This window comes from Rana temporaria, chromosome 7, assembly GCF_905171775.1.
Source record: "Rana temporaria chromosome 7, aRanTem1.1, whole genome shotgun sequence".
Taxonomy (NCBI): Eukaryota; Metazoa; Chordata; class Amphibia; order Anura; family Ranidae; genus Rana; species Rana temporaria.
In genome coordinates this window covers 57,906,040-57,919,495 of record NC_053495.1, presented here as the reverse complement: position 1 = coordinate 57,919,495, position 13,456 = coordinate 57,906,040, and the positions used below count along the sequence as shown (strand labels likewise).

General features: G+C 43.7%; 1 protein-coding gene across 2 annotated transcripts in view; it reads right to left on the bottom strand.

The window, feature by feature from the left end:
• Nucleotides 1–13,456, bottom strand: part of IL2RB (interleukin 2 receptor subunit beta) — a 102,959-nt gene that overhangs the window by 65,946 nt on the left and 23,557 nt on the right. For both annotated transcript variants that reach the window (XM_040359430.1, XM_040359431.1), the window contains exon 4: nt 4,973–5,090. In XM_040359430.1, the coding sequence (XP_040215364.1) occupies nt 4,973–5,090 (118 nt within the window). The remainder of the gene's footprint in view (nt 1–4,972; nt 5,091–13,456) is intronic.

Below are 13,456 nucleotides of genomic sequence, written 5' to 3'. Positions count from 1 at the left end.
GCCACGCCCCCTTAAAGGAGAATTGTACAAACAAATAAGATTGGTTAAACCCACAAGTGCTTTTTTTTACCACTACTTCTCCTTTATATTGGCTTTTGGAATTTACAAATGCAGCAATTTAGAAATCAGATGAAAGTTTAGTGCTGGGAAACATTTTTTGATAGATAAAAAGTGCATTTTATATACATCTATATAGATCAGACCAAAATGAGGGACAAATGAAGAGAATGATGGACAGAGGGACATTGCTCCAAATCAGGGACAGTCCCTCGAAATCAGGGACAGTTGGGAGGTATGTACAAGTACAGCATGCTTTTCATGTTAGTAAGAGGCTGCATACTGCACCTGGGCTGCTTGGATGGAGGGAATATGCTGACAATTATATTGAATAGGCTTAGCCACCCATGTGCAAGAGCCCTTACATATTGGCCTACCCTATCTAAAAATACTGAATTATACCTGTGGAGGAAAATTAGACAACATACTTAACACCCTCCTTTCGACTGTGGTACCTATGTGAGGGAAATGTTACAGCCCTTCTGGAGAGGTTTTAAAAGATCTGAGGATCCCAAATCAATAGCTCCTACAAAGACCTGAGCTACTACACACTATGATTAGCTTACACCAAGCCTGATAGAACAATGATGCAGCGTACACACGATCGGTTCATCTGATGAAAACGGACCGTTTTCATCAGACGAACCGATCGTGTGTGGGCCCCATCGTTTTTTTATCCATCGGTGAAAAACCTAGGAACTTGTTTTAAAATTATCTGATGGTTAAAAAAAACTATAGAAAAAAAAACATTGTCTGTGGGCACGTCCATCGGTTAAAAATCCATGCATGCTCAGAATCAAGTAAACGCATGCTTGGAAGCATTGAACTTCATTTTTCTCAGCATGTCGTTGTGTTTTACGTCACCGCATTCTGACACGATTGTTTTTTTAACTGATGGTGTGTAGGTACGACTGATGAAAGTCGGCTTCATCGGATATCTGATGAAAAAATCCATCAGTCCGTTTTCATCGGATGAACCGATCGTGTGTACAGGGCATGACTGTTGTTTCAACAAGGACATCGTCATGATTATTCAGGAGTATATTTGTGGGTTGTCAGGAGTGGGTTGTGTGTTGTAAAAGCATATAGACAATTCATACCTTGCAAAGTTTTTAAAATAGTGTCTGTCTGGTTGTTTTTTGTTAATCAATTTATAATAAAAATATTTTTAATTTTAACATTGTCTATCTCAGTGATTATAAAGTTCTGTACCAAACCCTCCAATAGTAGCTTCTACAACTCCAGTGAGGCCCGAAGTGGACAGAAGCAAAGTGACAAATAAGGGAGGGCCGGGCATGACAAGGTGTAAAGGAAGCAAACAAGGGATTAAAAAGTCAGAGTGGTGTGAAGAAGAGGTGACAGGATGGAAACTGTTGAGGAAGGGGAGGAGTGGTATAAAGAAAGGGGCGGGGATTCCCGAGAGTGTCAGTTCAGCAAGAAGGACACAGGAAGAGGCAGTTTTTACACGCTGCTCCTCAGACAATGGGGGACATTGACCTTATTTTTCGCGTGCTTGTGAGCCACTGCAGCAACTCGGGGAACGGACTGGTTGGAGGCACAGGTGGGGGCGTTGATCCAGGACCAGGCAGGGGGTCGTAGGCCAAGGGTGAGCCGTCATCACGCGCTCAGATGTCTAGGCCTCCGGAGCGTTGTTCTCCCGGCCCATCATGCAGAGCACAGCACCACCCTAGGAGCCCACATGTGGACCCGTCGCCCCCTCCTGCTAAGCGAGCATCTGCTTCAGTCGGCAGGGGGTCCTGACGGAATCCTCAGCAACGGCGGAGCACGGGGCGGGGCTACGGGCCGTAATGGCGCCCGGTCCTCACCCGCAGTATGCCTGCCATGCCTGGTACAACGGGGGGTATTCAGGAATTGTTGGGGGTTACGGGACCTAGTGCAGCATTTTGCAGGGGGGACAGTTGCACCCTCGCAGGTGGCGTTGTGGGTGGGGGAGATAAGGGTGCAGGTACCCCCGCGGTGGTGGTGGACATCCCCCTTGCCACTGGGGTGGGTGCAGTTTCAGGGAGCAGTACGTCGGGGGACAAAGGGGGGGAGCAGCCGGCTTCCACTAGAGCAAATATAGCCAGAATTTCAGATGCAGCTAAGTGTGAAGTTTATGTGTGCTTTGAGGGGCCGTTAGGGGCACATTTGAAACAAGAGGTGCGGGACAAGATCGGAAAGGGTGAGTACGTAGAATTTTTTTCCTTACTCTCGCTTGAAAAATTCAGTCTTGATAGGGTCAAGCCCGATGACTCAAAAAAGAAGGATGAGGAGAAGAGGAGGTACAGGTTAATCCCCCAGACATTTGGGAACTGGCTACAGGCATTCACTATAATGGCCAGCGTCATAGGCACCGAGTCAGTTTCTTCGGGGGGGCGGGGGGACGGGGGGACATCCGCCTCTGGACTGCCGGCCGGAAAGAAATGGGGGGTGTTTTGGCAATTTAACGTGAGCTCCTGCAAGTTTGGGGGAGCCTGTCGTTTCAAGCATGAGTGCTCCGGATGCGGGGGTAGTCATCCCTTGTCCCATTGCTTCAAGAAAGGGGCGTATGGGGGGACCATTTAAGGAAAAGCCGTTGCATGACTTAGTGGTATCTCCTCTGGGAGTGGTGCCCAAAAAAGAACCAAATAAGTTTTGGCTCATTCATCACCTTTTCTTTCCTAAGGGGGGTCGGTGAATGATGCCATAGACCCGGAAGCGTGTACAGTGCCCTACACATCATTTGATGCCGCAGTGCTTTGGGTGCGGCGTTATGGGCATGAGACGCTCATGGCGACGATGGATATTTAGTGTGAGTTTCGCCTGTTACCGGTACACCCAGACAGCTTTTGGCTGCTGGGTGCTGTTGGCAGGAGGAATTTTATGTGGATCAGTGTTTGCCCATGGGTTGCTCCATTTCGTGTGCCATGTTTGAAACATTCAGTTCCTTTCTGGAATGGGTGGTTAGGGACGTGTCAGGCTTGGATTTGGTTATCCATTATTTGGATGACTTCTTATGTTTGGGGCCTCCTTCCTCTAATGTGTGTACGATTCTCCTAGCTACATTTGCAGCACATTACGGGTAGGTTCAGCTTGCCACTGGCAGCTGAAAAAACGGAGGGCCCAACCACGGAACTTAGTTTCCTGGGGATAGTGATCGATACCATGGCAATGGAATGCAGGCTGCCTAGGGACAAGGTAAAGAATATTCTGCTGGAGATTAGGGGGTTGTTGGGACACAGCAATGTGCAGCTCAGGTCCTTACAATCCCTGTTAGGCAAGTTGAATTTTGCCTGTAGAATCATTCCCATGGGCAGGGTGTTCTGCCGACGGCTGTCGGCAGCTACGTCAGGACATTCGCTTTGGATGGAAGGGCTGGTGAGTAACTTTGATCTAGATTTGGGTCACGGACGCGGTTGGGTCCATGGGTTATGGGGCTTTCTTCCAGGGGCGATGGAGCGTAGAAGCTTGGCACAGCTCCTGGGTGGAGGCGAGGTTTGCGCGGAACCTGGTATTACTGGAGATCTTTCCGGTGGTATTGGCTATGGAGCTGTGGGGGGAGTAATGCAAGAATTTGAAGATCAGACTGAACTGTGATAACATGGGGGTGGTTCAAGTCATCAACCGTATTTCTGCATCATCAATGCCGGTGGTTCGGTTGCTGTGCCACCTAGTATTGCGATGTTTACAGTTTAACATCTTTTTGTATGCTGTTGACAACAGGCCTGCTGATTCCTTATCTCGGTTTCAGTGGGACAAGTTCAGGGAGCTAGCCCCGCATGCAGAAAAAGAAGTGATGCTTTGCCCAGGGTGGATGTGGGAGATTGCATTGGAGTCGCCGCAGGGTGGATCAGGAGGTCGGTGAGTGGGCCGACATGGGTGGCATACGCCAGGGTATGGGAAGAATGGTCTGAGTTCTTACGGCTAGCGGATGCTGAGCTGGGGGAGGCAGAGACAGGATGGATGGTTGTGTATTTCATTGCCAGGCACATGGAGGGTGGTGGGTCTGTATCGGCCATTGATAGGAAGTTGGCGGGTTTAGTGTTTTTGTTCAAACTGCAGGACAGAACTGATTTCACAAAGGGATTTTAAAAAGTATTGGAAATTATCTAATCATTTAATTATTTAATCAATTGTTAATAAATAGGCTGTTATGGCCATTTATACTCCAAAATCTGTGTGTCTCTTCTCTTTGTTAATGGTAGGGTAAAGGTTATGGGAGAAAAGGTAAAAGGGAAAAGGTTGGGTTATCTGGACTACACTAGTCATGATGCATGCATTTTGTTTGGAGGTAACCTGAGCACCTAATCTGGTCTTTGGCCATACCAAGAAAACTGCATGCATCGTTCAAATGGCTTGCAGATATCTTATCACCAATTCATTCTCAGTGGTATACTCTTTTGTCTATGGCCACTGTAATGCTGCGTACACACGACCATTTTACATGACAAGAAAAATGCAATTTTTTTAATTGGTTATTAAAAACGATCGTGTGTAGGCTCCAGAGCATTTTTCTCGATGTGAAAAATGTCCATTAAAAATTTAGAACATGCTCTATTTTTTACGTTTTTAACGTCGTCGTTTTTTACGTCGTGACAAATGGTTGTGTGTAGGCTTTAATGACAGGGGAAAAAAACGTGCATGCTCAGAAGCAAGTTATGAGAAGGGAAATTTGTGTAATTAAGCCCAAAGGGTGGCGCCATTCGAATGGAATTTTCCCTTTATAGTGCTGTCGTACGTTTTGTACGTCACCGTGCTTTGCTCAAGCATTTTTTTTTCACGATCGTGTGTATGCAAGGCAGGCTTGACAAGAATCATGACATTAAAAACAGTCAGGTGTACACGGCATAAGACTCTTACACAAAAATAAACTCTACTCTGCAAAGATTTCGAGGTCACCCTCCTGCAACCTTTCGCAAACTGTGCACTGATTTACCTACGTCTGTCCTCAGCTTTGGCCGACACATTGCACGGGGCTGTGTTGTACTGGCTGTCTGCATTCCATGAACAGAACAAAATTCCTCTGGTATTGTATGAACAGTCCAGATCTGCTGCTGCAATTTAAGATAAAAAGTGTTATGTATCTGATACCTTTTGAAAGCATATGAAACATTGTTTTGTTGTGTATGTGATGTATAAAGAGTTAATGGCTTAAATGGCACATTTAAATTACCAGAATTAAACAATGGGCTAGATTCAGATAGCCCGCCTTAACTTTGTGCGGGCGTAGCATATCTATCTGTATTCACCAAGAACCTGCGCCCTAAGTTACGGCGGCGTAGCGTAAATCTGCCGGCGTAAGCGCGCCTAATTCAAATTGTGAAGAGGTGGGCGTTTTTTATGTAAATAAAACATGACCCCACGTAAATGACGTCTCTAACGAACAGCGCATGCGCCGTCCGTGAATGTATCCCAGTGCGCATGCTCCTAATCACGTCGCAAATAGTCAATGCTTTCGACGTGAACGTAATTTACGCTAAGCCCTATGCGCGAACGACTTACACAAAGGACGTAAACAACGTAAAATTTGACGCTGTCCCGACGTTCATACTTAACATTGGCTATGCCTCATATAGCAGGCATAACTTTACGCCGGAAAAAGTCTTACGTAAAGGACGTAAAAAAATCCGACGGGCGCACGTACGTTTCTGAATCGGCGTATCTAGCTCATTTGCATATTCTACGCGGAAATCAGTGGAAGCGCCACCTAGCGGCCAGCGTAAATATGCACCCTAAGATACGATGGCGTAGGAGACTTACGCCAGTCGTATCTTAGCAACATTTAAGTGTATCTCAGTTTGAGCATACGCTTAAAGTTGCGACGGCGCAGATTCAGACTTACAACGGCGTATCTACTGATACGCTCGTCGTAAATGTTACTGAATCTAGCCCATTGTGTTGTTTCAGAAAAAGTCTAAGTGATCCTTAAAACTAAGCAAAACTATTTTGAGTGTGTGTTGACTGCCATGCATGACTGTAGGTAGAGGTGTAAAGAGGAATTACAGCAGGTAATCAGAGGATCAGGCAGAATCATATGACACATATACTTACATAGAGATAGGTTGCATTTACTATGTTGTATAAGACATTACTCATTACATATGGGGGAAAACTTCAAACTGTCTTTATTTGGCATGGGTTATATATTTTCATTTATGAAACCTCTATATGATAACTGGAACTGTATGGTAGAGATGTGGCAGTTGTTTTTACATCAGATTTTAGAGCATACCAGTTGGAAATTGTTGTTTCAGATTGGATACATCAGGGTGTGTATGAATATGTACTGTATATGTATTTTTGAAGGTTTCTTGACTATGCTTTTACACATCCGCTGCTTCTCACAGTAGCTAGAATTGATACTATGAAACCAAAAACATTGCATATAATAATTATGTAGTATTCTATTCATCCAGCAGATGGAGCTAGTATGTCCTTTTCGCATGTTTTCTGGGACTCTAAACCTTTTTTTTTGTAAAAAGGCTATTGCTCACAGAGCTGTATAACTTGAGCTAAAATCTATGCACCACAGACATTCCTTATTCCGTATCTTTAGAGGTAAAGCTAGTTATTAGGCATGTTGCTTCTGCTTTTTTTTCTGACTAGTCTATTGTGTTCAATAATCCTTTATCATTAGCATTTTTATCATTTATTAAATAATATATATATATATATATATATATATATATATATATATATATATATATATATATAAAATTAAAATATAAACATCAGTTTTGAAAGATAAGCCCTGTCTTTGATCAGCTGATGTATTGATAAAGCTATCGGATTGATATCAGAAAGAGAGAGCGAGAGCTATGTGTCAGAGACAGCTGTTTCTCTGATCATTGACTGGATATCAATCCTGAATATTTACAGGTATCTGTGCTTCTTGAGTCTGTGCAGCTTTCTTCTATTGAGTGAGAGTTTAAAATAAAAAGGTACCAAAAATGCCAGTTTCGTAATACAGATTTTTAAAGTGGTTGTAAACCCCTCCTTACAAATTGCACCTACAGGTAAGCCTAGATTAAGGCTTACCTGTAGGTGCAAGAAATATCTCCTTAAAGGGGTTGTAAAGACAAAAATATTTTCCTCTTATATTGAAGTCTGACAGTAGCTGATAAAGTAAAAAGTAATGTTTTGCATTATAACTAGTTTGATACCTGTTGAAATCGAGCCGTTTTATCCACCTCCAGCACTCCTGAATCGTTATTCTCACTGACTTCCTGGTTTGCGGTGCGCATTCATTCTTGCTACATCACGGCCTAATAGGAACTACAGTTCCCATTAGGCTTAGCCTCCATGCCTGTGACGGATAAGAGAGCATCTTCATGCAGGGCTGTAGTCATAGGGAGGGGGTGAGCACATTCTGCTTTCCACCATGCAAAACGGCTCAGATGCTGGTGGAAAGCATAAAGAGGAGAGACAGGAAATGGCATTTTCAAACCTGGATTACTGTATTTTGGAGGTCAAAAGGAAAAACGAGGTAAGTGATATTTAAATGCTCTAGCTTACAGCAATCAATTGATCTAATAAAAAACGAACCTTTAGTGTTCCTTTAACCTACACGGTTAAGGAGATATTTGCAGTAAGGACTGCACCGATGTTTACGGCGCATGCGTGCCGTAGACAACGGCGCAGGCACGCTGAGCTTGCTGTTTTTGTGAATGGGAACATGGGGGGTTAATGCCGTAATCCCGCGCATGCGCAGGGATCTGCCGGTCCCACGCGCATGTGTCGTCATCGCCGCTCCGGCCAGTCACAGTGCCGGAGCGGCGATACAAGAAAGAAGATCGGAGGAGACATGGCGGCGGCAGAGGGGACTGAGGAGAACTTCAGGGGCTTCGATCTCAGGTAAGTCAATCATAATGAGCTAGTATGCTATGCATACTAGCTCATCATGACTTTTGCTTGCAGAGTTTTTTTTTTTTTTTATTCTTGAGGGTTTACTTCCTCTTTAAAGAAATGGTTGCTAAAATATGAACCAGAAGTTTTCCTCTAAGGCAGGGGTTTTCAAACTTTTCAAACCATGGGCCAGTTTACTGTTCTTCAGACTTTAGGAGGGCCGGAATGTGGCCAGCCGGGCAGAAAATGTCCTGAGCCCAGCATCAGTGAGAATAAATATGGCCTTGAGGTTGGTGGTCAGTAGGAGGAATAGTAGTACCCCTATTGGTAATTCATTGGCTGTATTCATTCCTATAGTAAGCCATACCTCCAGCTGTCCTGTCCTGGGGGGAGTAAAGCTCCCCCCATAAAAAAATAGATCCACTGCAAATGCACAAGGCAAAAAGGATTCAGTGCGGATGATTTCCCAAAAAAGGAAGATCGATGGAATGAGGGCAGGTATATCAGTCCCGGTGGGCTGCATTAAGGGGGGTAGAGGAAATACCCTAAAGTACAACTTGTACCAGAGGTACAGTTGTCCTTCAAAATGTAAAAGTAAGAGCAATGTATATGTTATTTCAATATGTTCTACAACCTTTTGCATATATGACACATGCCTTTTACAGTAAACTCTGTTTTTTTTTTTGCCACATGACCAGTACCCAGTAAAGAAAATTAAAGCATTTCAGTTGATAAGCCTTTTATTTATACCAAGATTTATGTAGCAGCATATTGTTAGGCTGCATATGATGAGTTCACTGATTTACAAAAATGATATCTGCGATATCTGTCAAACGTCATCCATCTCTGGACCACATTTTCACTGAAGGAATTATATTCCTTCTTTCATTATCTGCTGAATTTCAGTTTCACAGGATTGTAAGAAAACATTTTGAAATGCATTTACTTGAAAGTTTAGGGCAAATAGTTGGGTTATCTAGGCAGGCAAACGTGCTTAGCTGAACCTGATAATAATAAATATGCCCCATGGTTTTAAGTTAAAGGGTCACTAAAGGAAAACATTTTTTTTAGCTGAAATGACTGTTTACAGGGTATAGAGACATAATAGTTAACTGATTCCTTTTAAAAATGATTAAAAATAGATAAAAATCAATCATATAATGTACCTACCGTTTAGTTTCGTTTTTGCTGTTGTTTCCTGGTTCTCTGATGTACAGAGAGCCAATAGAGGGCAGTGAGCCAATAGAGGGCAGTGATACTTTGTCTAAAACTCCTCAGCACCAATCCAGTTTCGTTTTACACACAGTAATCGCAACTCCTTGATTGGTCACCACAGTGAGAAATCTCCCAGACATAAATCCAGGACTGCAGTAAGGTAAAGAAAGCTATTTAGCTAAAAAAAAATTCCTTTAGTGACCCTTTAACTTTTGAGTAATAGTCTAAAAGATAAAATCTGCCTATCATGTTTTCTTTAAATATTTTTTTGTTTCCTAGAGTAAACAAGAGACACTTGGATCCTACAAATTACAGTGGTTGACTATAACCACAATGGGTCAAAAGGAAAACATACTCCCACCCTATCACTCCTTCCACCCCATTACAGAATGTACATAAATTAATAGATTCATGTTTGGTTATGCTTTCTTTTCCTTTTAGCATCTGTCAAGTTTTCTTTCAGTACTTGTCCATTTACAAATTGCAGTACACGCTGCACTGATTTTACATTAATTATGTTCTCGCAGTAAATCAAAACAGAAAAAAGAAGACTAAAAACTCAAATTACAACATATGTGCATAAAAGCATATTAAATGCCACATATCTGCATAAACGTATAACGTATAATTTCAGTGCCCTTTGTTTAATATGTAAATGTAGCGCCCTGCTCCTGTTGGGTAGGCGCTATTTGTAAATTTAAGTTATCCGAGCTGCAGTTTAGCTCGGAATGATTATGTCAAATTATTGGTTTCTGTTCCAGTTCAGCTGCGTTGCACATTTTCCACTTGACTGTAGGTGTCGCTGTCACCACGGGTCTAGGTTGGAAATGCAGCGGGCTGGGTGTATTGAGTATTCTTTGCCCAGAAGCAGCCTAGTGGGCGTGGTCCCGCTGCGGTGCATTCTGGGAGAGGGTACTTAAGGGACAGACACCATTCTGGCGGGGCCTTCCGATCCTGACCTGATGGCCCTCCTGGCCTCAGGGATGTGTTAGCAGTTTTTTTCCGGCCTCTGGGCCTGCTGGCCCGAGGCTCAGCTACTGAGAGTAGGCCCAGGAGTTTCTGGGGCCTACTGGTCCAGGGGTGGTCCTGTGCTGTCTTGCTTGCACTAAGAAGCCGAACAATTAGGCACTCAATTGGAGGACGCATCCTGGCCAATCTACTACACAGTGCTGCTGGCTGGCTGAAAGATCCCAGTACTGTGTAGCTGTGTCTTTGGAACTTTGCAAAGTGTGTGTGTGGTTACACAGTCTGGTGGCAGAGGACTGTGCAACAACTCGACTGCACACATTTCCCCATAGGGGAGAGCGGAGCAGAGACAGGGCGGTCTCTGCACTGTGTACGGGGACTGCCCTATGCGCCGACAGCTCAGCGGGGATGACGGATGATCCCCGCTGAGCTTTTGCGGACACACGGAGCGGACACAAAAACGGTCCGCTCCGTGTGAAAGGACCCTAAGTGTTGGTGCAGACATTTGTGAATAACTCTTCAAGGATGACCCCTAAGACGAACGTGGTGAACGGTGAGGTAACGGCAGGCCCAACTTTAATCCAGCAGCTCCTTCAGGGGTAGTGCTACATTAATATATAGGTTTCAGAAACGTTTGCACATAATGAATGGGGGGAGGGTTCTGGGGGCACATACTCCAAGTTTTTCAACCAGCCAGGGTTGTGAACATAATAGATAACGACCAAAATGTGAACATCTACAGAGGGGAAAACAGCAGTGTCCAGTTCAAAACTAAACAGGTGACAACTTCACCTACATTCATTTTTGCACAAGAGGCTGGCTGGTGTCTGAGCTGTGGCCCAGCATTATCAATGTCTTTGGAGACACCTGCTATGTGATACATTCATACCAGAAGTTTCTAGTGACAAATTCAGCATTCAATTTTTTTTCCAAGTGGATAGCATAATGTTTATTATGCTTTTGTTATGGATAGCAAGGTGCTCTTGGAGTAAATGGGTGAATGGTAAATCTTGTGTTTAAGCTATATTTTTTTTCCATACAGAAAATTAATAGTAAGATCTAGAAATGCATACAGTATGTACAGATTCCTTATTCATGAATAAATACAGTGGAATTAATGATTTCCATCAAGATGTTTTATATACTGTAAGGTTGAGGTTTAAAACATCAATATGGTTTTTATGCAATAATGTGAACAGACAGGAGTCAGGAAGTCAACTGCAGGCCAGCAGAAAACAGTGTAAATGTCTCATTGTGGCCTTAATTGGATAATCAAACTGCCAACCTCTATAAAACTTTGGGGACATTACAGTGTTATTGGGCCATTTTGATGTCACACAATAAAAAATATTTTACAAGGTTTAATAAGAGGGACTGGCAGCTGGGCCCAGAGCCTCTAATAGAGGCCTTGCCTGGACACCTGCTAGTCAAACAGGAGGGGGGGGGGGGGTCTGGTGGTTTCCCAACCATGGTGGTGCTGTGATCAATATGTGGTACAATAGAAATTCCTACTCTGGTGCTCTGTAGTGCCTAAAGTAGCATCACTTCCTCTCTCTAACAAGAACACAGGTTTTTATTTTATTTTTTTATGACATTTGTGGTCTTCTAGTGTAACAGGGCATATGGGCAGTAGCATTAACCCGTCACTCGCTGCCGCAGGCCAACACTTGTTAACCTGTAGTCCCTTATAGAGTGGGACCCTCCCAGGGTCCCCTCTATAGACAGAGTGGCACACAGGGAGGCTTACACTGTTTGAAAAACACTAAGGGTAATCCAGCCTGACATAGCCAGAGTGGAGAACTTTTATTTTCCCACAGCTGGTCCTCCCTATGCCCCGTTTGCTTTCCCTGCAAGCATCCATGTCTCGGGAGATATCCCCCAGTAGAGCAGATTAACTCAACTCCACACAGAGAATAATGTTTATTGCTCTTTACTAACAAACTAATAAAGATACTGTTTGTGGGCGGTACTCAGACTGACTTGCACATGACAGCTGCGAGCAGGTGGGTTACACTCAAAATTCACAGGTCCAGGGCCCCTAATAAAGTTCTCCACCTAAGCTCTACTATCCAGTTAGTGAATGGTGTCCAGAGGCCAGATAAACTCACTAAGTTCCAGGAGTACTCACATATAAAGTCTAAACACCAACTTCCAGGACTCAGCAGCCAGGTCTGCACTGACACTCACTTCTCTGGTTTTCCCAACCCGACATTTCTCTCTCTTATACACTGCTCAAAAAAATTAAAGGAACACTTTGAGAACATATCAGATCTCAACGAGCAAAAATCTCATGCTGGATATCTATACTGATATGGACTTGGTAATGTGTTTGGAATGAAAGGATGGCACATCATTTGATGGAAATGAAAATTATCCACCTGCAGAGGGCTGAATTCAAAGACACCCCGAAAATCAAAGTGAAAAAATTATGCAGCAAGCTAGTCCCTTTATTCATGACATTTCATTGCAACAACTCAAAATGGTCCTCAGTAGTTTGTATGGCCCCCAAGTGCTTGTATGCATGCCTGACAACATCAAGGCATGCTCCTAATGAGACGACAGATGGTGTCCTGGGGTATTTCCTCCCAGATCTGGACCAGAGCATCACTGAGCTCCTGAAAAGACTGAAGTGCAACCTGGCGGCACCGTATGGACTGAAATACCAGTGGCCTGCTGGAGGTCATTTTGTAGGGCTCTGGCAGTGCTGATGGGTTAAGCACCTTCTAAGGCTCTGTCCAGCTCTCCTAGAGTAACTGCCTGTCTCCTGGAATCTCCTCCATGCTCATGAGACTGTGCTGGGAGACACAGCAAACCTTCTGGCAATGACACGTATTGATGTGCCATTCTGGAGGAGTTGGAAAGCTTGTGCAACCTTTATATGGTCCAAGTATCGCCTCGTGCTACCAGTAGTGACACTGACCCTAGCCAAATGCAAAACTAGTGAAAAACAGTCAGAAAAGATGAGTAGGGAAATAAAATGTCAGACACCGCCACCTGAAAAAACATTCCTGTTTTGGAGGTCGTCTCATTGTTGCCCATTTAGTGCACCTGTTGTTAATCAGTTTAAGCTGCTTTGCTGTTAATTGAAATTAACAACCCCTTCTGTATACACCCCTCCCCCTCTGCTACTTAACTGACCAGATCAATATCCCAGGAGTTCTGATTCAAAAGTGTTCCTTTAATTTTTTTGAGCAGTGTATATTCACATGGATGCCAAATCTTGCAATAAACTTTTTTTACTTGCTTAGTTTAGAAATAAAGAAAAAGAGTCCACTAAATGGTAATGTTACAGTCCAAATAATTGTTTGGATCAAGGAGTATTGTAGCAATCAGGAGGCATGAGGTATCTTGTGGCTCACCCAGATGATATACAGTCCTTTTATCTGCCCCTTTT